Below are 12,500 nucleotides of genomic sequence, written 5' to 3' on the forward strand. Positions count from 1 at the left end.
TACAATAATGAAATTAGTCAGAATTAGTACGACATGGCAGTAACCCAGGGAAGAGCAACAAGGCCAATTGATTTTCGGATTTACTAACAATATCAGAACTTATACGCCAAGGTTGGAACTTCAGCATACACTGACTCAAAAAAGAAAATTTTTGTTTTTATAAAACGATATAGTGTCAACAAATAATAAATATAGCAAAAAAGTGATTGCATTCAATAGCACTATATTAGCGCGAACCGGCGAAATTATATAGAAAATGATGCAGATAATCGCTTAGAGCACCAAGATGTTTTGTACAGGACCGAAATTTGCAATTCGACATTTGAGAGATTAAGTGATTTTTTTTTCGAAATATGACTGAGGGGTAATACCGTTGATTTGAATGCAAAATCAATCGACTTCTTCGGTTCATATTTTATTTTAACGTAAATAATTGTAAATGGAGCCCACGAATGTCATCACAAGGGGTGCAAAATTGACAAACAAATATGAAAAAAAAACTGTTAATGCATAATGAAAATTCTAATGAGATATAAACACACATGATATGTCGATGAGCTACAAACGATAATGGCTTAATGAGCGATAGTGGGATTCTTTATCTTCATCTATAATACAATATTGCTATGGATGAGAGTAAATAATCGAGTAAATTCAACTAACTGTAAATGTAGAATATCATGTATATCTGCATCAGTATGTACATGTAGTATTAGCAAGTATATATATATATATATATATATATATATATATATATATATATATATATATATATATATATATATATATATATATATATATATATATATATATATATAATATATATATATATATATATATATATATATATATATATATATATATATATATATATATATATATATATATATATATATATATATATATATATATATATAATATATATATATATATATATATATATATATATATATATATATATATATATGGGTTTGTGTGTGTGTGTTGATTACCTATGTATATTGGTGTATGTAAATCCTTAGTACTATATGGCATGAAGTAAAAATCGTTTTTAAAATCGCGTTGTATTTGTTGTAAGAATATCGTAAATTTGGTTTATATTTTGTTTTTGCTATTTCTTATAATTTTCCCATTTTGTTATTTTGCTTTGTAGTCGATTTATTTTCTCTTGAGACGGTAGATTAGTGAAATTTTGATCTTTAAGACTAACATAGAGTGAACCCCATGGACCTCAACATTGAGGGTCCATTGCATGTTGGTTCTAGCGTTGTATAGATTTTGTATGTCAGTTTATTTCTTTAGGTAATAGCCGTAATAATAATCATTTTGTAATAGTTTGTCTTAAGTGCCTAATGGACTTAAATAGAATTATGTATAATAATATTTAGTTCTTTTTTTTTTGGTTTTTTCTTTTTTTTTTAATAACTGTAAATTTTTTTATATTAATAATAATTAATAATAATCATAATAATTATAGTAAATATTGTTCTCGAGTTTTTTGTTTTCATATCATTAAGACTTAGTAATTAGTATGAGATTCTCTTTTACATTCAATGACAAACGAAGTAATAATAATCGTAGTGTATCTCTAGTCTTTGTATGGATGTACGTAAGTAGATCAACACAAATCAGAATATGATTGTTTGTTTTTTTTTTCAAATGACTTCGTAGTAAATATTTAGCGTTTATACCATAGACCTATTTGAATACACAGTAGACTCGAAAAAATATAGCCCAAATAATGAAATATTTCAAAAGAAAGAAAAACGATTCAACTGACTCTTTGAATTATCTGTATCTGACGAATTTTGCTGGCAAAGTCAATAACATGGTTGTCCCGTACTAAATTTTTCTATTAAAAAAGAAACTTTAACCGAAATGCATGATGTATTTGGATTAGGGCTGTCATTCGGGATCGATTTTTATAAATCCCGGTATTCGGTATTTCAAAATACCGGGACCTCGGATTTTTTTCGGGATTCTTTAAATAGTTTTAGTACTAACAATCTACAACGCCAAAAAATATTGTATATTAAACCATTTTAGTTTAATTAAATTTGATTTAAAAACAATTATATACGGCCGTAAGTTCGGTCAGGCCGAATCTAATGTACCCTCCACCATGGATTGCGTAGAAACTTCTACGAAAGACTGTCACTGAATCAGATGAATTTTGGTCTTCCAAGAGGTTCCGGAGGTCAAATCTGGTGATCGGTTTATACGGAGGCTATATATAATTATTGACCGATATTTTTTCGTGATTCGTGATTTTTGCACAGTTGTTAGAGACCATATACTTACATCATGTACCAAATTTCAGCCGGATCGGATGAAATTTGCTTCACTTAGAGGCTCCGCAAACCAAATCGGGGGATCGGTTTATATGGGGGCTATATATAATTATGGACCGATATTTTTTCGTGATTCCGGGATTCAAAATAAAAAATCCCGGAATTTCAGGACGGGATTTATCCCGGATGACAGCCCTAATTTGAATGTTTTGTTTTTAATAGTTCCAGCATAGTTTCAATGTATTCTTAAGCCATCAGGTGCCTTTCAAGGGCTCAGCAAAATGCCAAAAGATATTAGTTGTGCTCCTTTACTCGTAGTAAAAGTGGTAGTAAGCAAAGGAATACACCTATTTTAGTTTGACATTGTTCTGAGGTGTTGTTATTTTTGTATCAGTACCTTTGGTAATTGTATCATGGTTGCAAACAAATTATTTTTTGTATGTAAATATTTATTATTGTCATTTTATTATTGCTACATCTTAACCTTTTTTAAACGAATATTTATTAAAATAATTTTTATTAACATATAACAAATGGTTTTATGAATCAATAATATCTGCTGCACAGAAAAAGTCCTTTGTTAAATTATTGTGAAATTTAAATTCTATTGCAAAAAAGTTATTTGTTTGTAGTTAAGTTTTACTATTTTCGTTTTCCTAATTTTCCACAGCCCAGTGAAAAATTTCCTTATCCCAAGTATGTCTCAAAAATTTTATGAACTAAGCCTGGATATTAAGTTCAATTGCCCTACATTCTCAAAAATAGTAAGAACCACTGTGTGGTTTAAATGATCATGATTTGGTGCCAATGATTTGTTTATTTACTTTCAGTTAATTTTCTCTTCTATGAGAGGGTGAAATTTCTTAAATTGTAGTTTAAAAATATAAAACATCATTATTTTTTTTTTGTTTCAATGCTATAGTGCAAGAAAAAATGTCTTCATCACACTTTTTATTTCTCATTTGAACGCTCATTCGCGATGCATTGCTAGGCCTTGGATCAAAGATGTTTCTTTGAACCCTCACAATTTTAATAAAAAGCTTCTTCAGCATTTCTCTAAGTTAAATTAAACCTACCGTAACAGTTGTCACTAACAACTTTAATTTTATCGCATTTAAGTTAAAATAAAATACAGTGAAACCTCTCAAACGTGGACACTCTGAAAAGCGGATACCTCCCAAACATGGACAGTTGTCAGGGGACGTTTGAAAGGAACGAATTGTTACGTTCCGGTGACGAATTTTTCGCCAAAAATAAGCTAACGTAACATTTCATTCCGGTGATGAATGTTTCGTCATTGCGATGAATTGTAATTCATGAACATATTGAGATCCCATAGATCACTATATTACGTCCAGATGATGAAAGTATTTCATCTATGCGATTATATTTTTTGTATCTGCGATTATTCATTCAAAATTCAAATCTCCTTCGTCTTCGCTACAAACGCGATCGTCACAATGATGAATGCTTTTCCTAAATTTGACGTAATCCATTCATCAATATGATGTAATCGATTCATCAATATGATGTAAACCGTTCATAAATTTGATGTAATATATTCATCAATTTTGTGGTAAGGGACAAATTTATATTAATTAATGGACGGGTATTATTATATTCGTCCACTCGATAATATCAATTCGTTTACATTGCGAACATTTCCGTCCTTATCACAAATTTGACTTATATTGGTGAATAAATTACATCAAATTGATAAATGGATTATCAGAAACATTTCCTACGACACTTTTAATAAACAACCATACTGTTGGACAATATTTAGGCGACTGTATCAGAGGTTTCACTGTAATTAGTTTTTATTAGGGAAAGTGCGTTTTGAAATTTTAGTTCACATTATTATTAAGTGAACAAATATATATTTGAATATTAAAAAGGGGTTAGTAGCCAGTGCAGTCACTTCGATTTTGAACCACTTTCTTCATCCTGTTTAGGATATTGGAGATCAATATTTGGCATGTTTCTGGTTGAATTTCATACCAACGTTTTTTTATTGAATTTAAATGGAGCCAGATCAATAAATTAAAGCAATTCTATCTAAACCGGGGTTTTGACCAATGACAACCCCAAACCAATGACATTTCTCGGTTCGGTTGCATAACGTCTTGTACATTACATTGCATTACACATTATTGAAACTTGTTTAGTTTTTTACGATGTCTACGAATAGACTTAGTGCTAATTACATTTTCTATTTGGGCAGCAATAGCTTTGGAAGAGTTTAAAGGACCCTTTTTGGAGTTTAATCGATGTGTCGCGCAGTAGTCCAACATGTTTTTTGAGTGAGAACGCCGAGCGTTCTGGAATTTTTTCCAGTTTAATGCATTTTGAACAAATTCTACAGAACGCCCTGTACTTTGTGATATTTCTTTTAAAGATTTACCTTCATCCTGTAGGTTCTCTACTATAGTTGGCTCATCTGTAGAATAATGTGTGTTTATACACCAAAAACATCTGATTCAATCACGAAATTAATTGATCCAATTAATTTTTTAATTGAAATGTCTTCAATCACAGAAATGATAGTATTAATTAAAAAAATAATTGAAAGTCAATTAAACATTTAATTGATAAAATAAAAAAATTAATTGATTGATACAATAAAAACATTATTTGATTGATACAAAAAAAAATTAATTGAATATTTTTAAAACTCAATTAAGACTTTAATTGGAAAAAATTTTCGTGAACATTTTTTCTGTGTACCTATATTCCGAAAAAAATTTACACTGTATTCTAATTCCTTTTTTGAAATTTTGATGAAATGAAGGTGCTATCAACACAATTAGCAACACGTAATATTTTGAAATTTATAAATGATTTATAATTTTTTCTAATTGAAAAACCTATTATTATGATCATGGGTGTAGTTCATTTTTTCCATAAAACAGTTTGCTTTTTTCTGTGGGTCTAGTTAACTGATAAGCTCAGAGTGGAATTTTATTGAACGTTGTTAGAAAGATCCAACGGAGAATACTATCTTTAGGCAGTAATGCCAAATTAAAGCTTTTATCACGAACATTCTGTAAGGGACATGAGAGTTTATAACAAATGAATGACTGAAAACTCATTTTTATTTTGATCTCAATGATCCTTGATCCGTTTTACGTGATTTTATAAGGCATGCCACAAAGAGAACACCAAAAAAAAAGCCGTAGTTAAACGAACGCTAAATTTAACTTATTTTTATTGCAAAAAGTGACAGCCCGATTTATTGTTAGGCTCACTTAGACTATTCAGTCTAATGTGTTTTTTGTAGTTAAATTTTATTATGTTTTTTTTTTGAAATTTTTTCCTTTCCTTATAGTTCATTTTTTCTTCTATGTGAGGGTATAATTTCGTGAGCTGCAGTTAAAAAGTACACGAGGACATTGAATTTTCCTGGTATTAACAACGTTTTGTGGGAATCTCAAAATATGATATATAGTTTAGTACAATTTTTGCACAACGTAGTTTATTCATGTTATAAAAAAGTTTACTGCTTTTTCTGTAAAGAGACGAATGTATTTACGGGACTGAAATACCTGCAAACAGGTTGATCTTTGTCTGAGGTTTAACTTATGATCCACGGTGATTAACTGAAGATTTTGCACCAGAATTATTGACCTCATACTGATTTGCTCTTCAAATCCTGGAATTCCTGATTTTTTCCTTAATCGCAACAATTATTTTTAATGTCGAAAATTCGTAACAGTAACCAAATGTTACTTACATAAACGAAGTTGATTTAAGGTTTCAAAGCACTCGATGGGACATATATTTGCAAAGTGCTATCTGTATTATGTTAAAAAAAATAAAACAAAATAACAATTATTTTGTATTTTTAAACGATTGATTTTGATAAAATTCATCAAGTTAACCAATACATAAAACAAGTCTATGGTGTAACCGTAACAGTATTGAATGTATATATATATATATATATATATATATATATATATATATATATATATATATATATATATATATATATATATATATATATATATATATATATATATATATTATATATATATATATATATATATATATATATATATATATTTATATATATATATATATATATATATATATATATATATATATATATATATATATATATATATATATATATATATATATATATATATATATATATATATATATATATATATATATATATTCTTAATAGCCTACTACGATTGGATTGCATGAATGTTATTGTTTTAGTCGAGTAAGCGAACCTTAATATAAATTTCTTACATTTTTCATTGAGCAATAGATTTTAATAAATATAACTTTAAGTGTAATGCTTTTAGAAATCTCTTAATATTATAGATGTCTCGGACGAGATATAATGTGTATATGAGTGTTTGCTGAGGACAGACGATGTATATGTTTATGGAAGAGGGGAAATGATGATGACAAGGCTTAAGTTTGATTTTTCTTTTCAATTTTCATGTTGACCCGTAATGGAATTATCCACGTTCGATTTATTCCGCCGGTACAATTTGATCGAGGTTTGGTTTTGTATCATCGGGATCTAAGCTTAAGCACTCGGAGAAGTAGTGTTCCATGGAAGAGTACACATGCTCGAGAACACCTTCCAATTCGTGATCTTCATCGGCATAAGTCTGCAAATAAAATTATGATAATTTATTAATAAATAGTGTTGAACTCCACCAGATGAGAGATATTGGCATAGTCCAATACAGAACAATCTTAATCTCGTTTTATATTATTACCATTGGCTGAAATTAGTAAATTAAACAACGAATTTGTGTGCGTGGGCTTTGTAATAAATTTGATTGTAAATAAAATAACACCAAGTATTACATCACATTACTTCACCCAGAGAAAAGCTAACATTAGTCTGACGAACTATCACTGACAAATGTTATTCCAATTAACATAAGGCTAATTTATATAAATTGTGTTGCGTACAGCTGCAGAAGGTCATGATGTTTGAAGCTGAACAACCTTCCAAGTTGATCGGAAAATTGTAATAACTTCAACGCTTGTTTAATGTCACCGCATCCATTTAATGCTTTAATTGTCTCGAAAACCATGCATTTTGTCCGAGAAAAAACGTATGCTGGCAATAAGCAATAAAATGGTTGTAAAATGCCACAATTATGTTCCATTATTAAATGATAAAATTTGAGACAATTGCTTGCACTGAAAAAAATGCATGTTCGGTTCCATAGATTTTGTCTTTTGGTATTGATTCCTAGCCAAAGAAGCGAAGAATTCAAGTATGGATACGACACAATTCTCTTTTAAATTTTATGATTGTACTTGAATTCATTCGTTTTTTCTGCAGTTTTGTTCAAATCCTATCAGAGGAGAGCTGCAAAACTATCAAACAATTCTGATTTATTTTAATGTCTGAAAATTTATTCTTTTCAGAACAGATTCTTTATTCCTGCACAATCACGAAATTAATTGATCCAATTAAGTTTTTAATTGAAATGTCTTCAATCACGAAATACTTGATGAAAAAATTAATTGGTTTCATTAGCAAATTTCTATTAATTTTTTAATCGATACAATTAATTTTAAATGATGTTGATTGCAAAACTCAATTCATTTTGTATTAAAAAAGTAACTATTTTCAATTACTTTCTGCATTGGCTTAGTGTTTTAAGTTTGATTAACAATTGATTGGTTGAAATAAATTTTTAACTAAAAAATTTTCACTTTTTTTACTGACTTAGTTTCCGAGTTTGATTACAATGTTAATTGTATCAAGTAATTTTTAATTAAAAATTTTAAAATTGTCAATCATTGACTTAATTAACTTAATGTTTCTATCTTGATTAAACAGTTATTTGTATCAATTAATTTATTAGATGACAAATTTTCAACTTCAATCAACTTTTTAATTGCAAATATTTTGGTGATATTTTTTCTGTGTGTAGTTGATGACTTTGCATTAAATAAATTGCCTCTCCTTTTATTTTGTAGCAAGTATTTTTTCCATACAATAAACACCGAGAAACTCAATTTAACACCAGTTAAAAAAACTCAAATTTAGAACCTTAAGTTAAAGTGGTAGCGCGATTTATTTCAGGCTCACATATACTATTCAGTCCATTGGGCAAATGACCGGTTTCAAAGGGAAAAATAAAAAAATGCTTTTATAGGTTAAAAATTTGGAACACATGATGTATATAACGTCAGAAGAGCTCATATGAATTTTCAGATCGATCCGCCCACTGTAACCGTTATTATTTCTACCCTGCACCAGTCTGCCTGTGAACACATTTTCGTAATCAATGTCTAGGTTGCAATTTTAGACCAATCGACTTCAAATTTTGTACAAGTATGTATATTGGGTATAATAATAGAACGTTATTGATCTTCGGATTTATGTTAGATATAGCTCCCATATATATCTTTCCCCCGATATACATTTACAAGGCCCCAGAAGCCAGAGTTTCACCCTGATTTGAATCAAATTTTGTACAAAGAATTGATAGTATTTTCAAGTGTTCTAAATTTGGTTGAAATCGATTCAGATTTAGATATAGCTCGCATATATATCCTTCGCCCGATTTAGACACATGTGACCACAGAGGCCAAAGTTTTACTCCGATTTACGTGAAACTTTGCACAGGGAGTAGAAATAACATTCCAACTATACATGCCAAATTTGTTTCACCTTGATTTGCTTAAGTTGTGCACAAAGGTGGCTCTATTGAAAACATCCGTTATATTTTGCATCCACGAGTCCTTCTTTGTATGATCAAGTCGGTTTTTATTTTAATTTTAATTTCACTTCCCGCAAAGATCCAATGGGTACACATGACGAATCTGTTATTTGTGTTTCTTCCATTTTTGATTGACTTGAGCGCAAACATTACAAGTTTTCCTACACCCTCAAAAAAAATCGCTTCTTTAACATATGTTCCAAACATATTTTGCAGGAAGCACATATATTATTGGATACTGCCGAAACATTAATATGTTTGTTTTATGTGAACATATTATATGTTTGGAAGCATTTTGAGCCCAAAAATATTATATGCTTGGAAGAATTTTTCCCAAAGACGATTGTGCTCATTCCCTAACATACTCGTAATTTTCACTTTTAGTTGTTGGCACCTTTTTCTGTAATACAAATAATGTTGAAGAAATTATTAACTTTTATAATTTTTTTAAATTTTACCTTTCGCCTGCACGGAGAATCGAACCGAGGACCATACAGTTTGTAAGCCAACACACTATCCACTGGGCTACGTAGCTGTTATAGTCACCAGCAGATAATTATCGTTATAAGTTACATTTATATAGCATAGTTTGCAGCGCCCACGAGCCCATGCAAACATAGCATTATTTAACAGAAACATACATTTGTTTGCCACGTGGAGCAGTGGTTAGCATGTCTGCCTTGCATGCAAAGGGTCGTGGGTTCAATCCCTGCTCCGACCGAAAACTTTTTTTTTAATTATTTTTTTTTTTTTTTTTATTTTTATAATGAAACTTCGAAATGTGGGTTATTAAAGTCACAGTGCTTGATATAAACGAAATTGACTGATTTTTGGATAAAATAATTTTTTTTTTGCAAAAATAACAATTTTGTAACAAAAAACTGTGTTTGGTACAAAACTTTAAAATTTGGAAGGAATTCAAAAACTCTGACAAGAGAAGAACGTGAAGTCGAGTATGAACAGCTTTTTTACTAGCATTTAACACCATCGCTCTAAAATGCCTTTTATTTTTCTTTAATATTTATAATTTTAAAGAAAATAAATTTTTAAATTGTTTTAGCTGCAAAACTCGAACTTAATGCCCGCTTTTATATTTGAAGGTGTCCGTCAACTCCTCGTGGACTACTTATTAATAAAGAGGAACTAAATTTTGTTTTTATACATTTTACTGTGTAATTTTTCACTATTTCCCCCTTATTTCATTTTACTGTCCCAACTCTAAAAAGAGTATAGTGCCCTTTCGTTTCGTTGCTCTCAAGGCGAAAACATATGCTGCTTGTTTTTCAAATGTCTATTCTCTTGGTTCCGAATGTCTATTCTCTTTATTCAAATTAAATAATATTTAGACTTAAGCATATCAAATTTTTGGCCTTATCAAAAAACTCTCTCTCTCTGTCGCTTTGAATAAAATATCACAACATATGTATGTTTAGTCGAAATTTGTAAATTTATATATGTTTGCATTCACACATATGATTTTTATGAAACATTCATTCCCCAAACATAATATATTCTAACATATGTTTGCATTCACACATATGATTTTTATGAAACATTCATTCCCCAAACATAATATATTCTAACATAGTTTAGGAACATTACATGTTTGCACTTAAATATATTGTGTTTTAAAATTGTGCCCGAAACACATTTTGTTTATATCGGAACATATGAAAAACATATTTTTCTAACAGTGTAATGACTGCACACAGTTTTCCTAATTATTGATGCCATACATGCTTAATTTACATTTCCCGAAAATTTGGAACGTATTTAGTTTACTATACCAAATGGATTCCGATCCTATTACAGTTAATATATTACGAGTTGAAAATTGATTATTTTAAAAAACACTGAATTTTTTTTTAATATTTTGAATTTTTTCATCGTAAGCCGGACGCTATTCCACGAAATACAAAAATTACATGAAAATTACAAAAAAAACGTATCACTTTAACACAAGACAATGCTTTTGACACAAAGACATATGAATTTGGAATATATTTGATGCTATTCTATGTATCTTTAGTAATATTTTCCATTTTGCATAATGTGAATTTTCTTATTAGTTTCTTTTGTACGTCCAATTTTCTATAATGTGTTTTTTAACTAACTTATCAAAATTTAAACATACTGAAAAGTTCCAACTTTGCCAGATTGTTTTAGGAACAATGAGTCGCCACATATTTTAGGATGACAGTAACAGATTTTTATTATCAGTTTTTTGAATTTCCACTATCAAAAAACTGAGTTTTTGCCACAGAATCTGGTCATTGGTCCCATAGCGCATTTTGATAAATTTTGCAATGGTTTTAATCATGATGTCTGTGAAAATCTTGGACCTTACTTTTTTACATTCTAGAAACCACGGAGTCTGGACGGATGTTCAGCAACGGATGTTTATTTCAAAAAGAGCATCGTATTTTAAGAACATGAAATCTTTGGCATAACGACAATATTTTGCTAAGTGTATTTGTTTACTGCATAAATGGTTTTAACATGCTGCTCTTTTTTAAATTGCTGCTCTTGATTTAAGCAAGGCTTTTGATTCCGTGGATCACAACTCATTAATACATAAACTCTACCGGCAATTTGATCTGTCGGTTTTTTTCCTGTAGACTTATTTCGTCCTTTTTATCGAACAATTTGTACATAGTCCTATACTGTTTATGTTATATATTAATGACATTGTACATTGTGTTCAACATTTTGATATGGCTATATATGCCGATGATATTCAATTATTTAGTACCTGCGCATCTGGCACGACGCATGATGCTCTATTGAATTTGGATCATGACATCGGTCATATTTATAACTGGGCTAGCAGAAATAACTTGTCCATTAATGTCAGTAAAACAAAGATCATGGCTTTTGAAAATCCCCGCCAGCCGATCACACTGAGAGATATGGTGATCCAAGACAATTTAATTAGTTTTAGTGACTCCATTATTTCTCTTGGGTTTCACATTGACCATAGACTTAAATTCGATTTCCATATAGCCAAGATATGTTCAAAAGTTAACTTCGTACTGAAGAAACTATATAATTTGAACGTTATTCTCCCGCTTCCTGTGAAACGAATGCTGGCGCATTCACTACTTATGCCACATATTTTATACGGTGTAGAGGTTTATATGGGGTCAAGTAGATCAAGTTTGTCTAAACTTACTTCATGTTTCCATTCTCTGCTTCGTTTTGTATTCGGTAAAAACTGTAGACACAACTATTCACGCTTTGCTAATGAATTTCTGGGATGCTCGTTTGAGCGTTATCTTGATATTCGATGTCTTTGTTTTCTTTATGGTGTTTTGAAATCAGGTAAACCAGCATATCTTATATCTTATTTCCGGTTCTTGAGTACAACAAGGACCACTCAAATACGCATTGAGCATTTCAACCATAATATTCTGGAGCGCTCGTTTGCAATTCGAGTTACGAGACTGTGGAACTCCTTACCTCAAAACATAAAGCAATTATCGAATAGTGTTCATGT

General features: G+C 29.8%; 1 protein-coding gene across 2 annotated transcripts in view; it reads right to left on the minus strand.

Moving 5' to 3' along the window:
• Positions 1-6,493: 6,493 nt before the first annotated feature.
• LOC142225647 (dipeptidyl peptidase 4) overlaps positions 6,494-12,500 on the minus strand; it is a 156,835-nt gene continuing 150,828 nt past the window's right edge. For both annotated transcript variants that reach the window (XM_075295454.1, XM_075295453.1), the window contains one exon: positions 6,494-6,925. In XM_075295454.1, coding sequence (XP_075151569.1) covers positions 6,785-6,925 — 141 coding nt within the window. In that variant the 3' untranslated portion in view covers positions 6,494-6,784. The remainder of the gene's footprint in view (positions 6,926-12,500) is intronic.

Source organism: Haematobia irritans, chromosome 2, assembly GCF_050003625.1.
Source record: "Haematobia irritans isolate KBUSLIRL chromosome 2, ASM5000362v1, whole genome shotgun sequence".
NCBI classification, from domain to species: Eukaryota; Metazoa; Arthropoda; class Insecta; order Diptera; family Muscidae; genus Haematobia; species Haematobia irritans.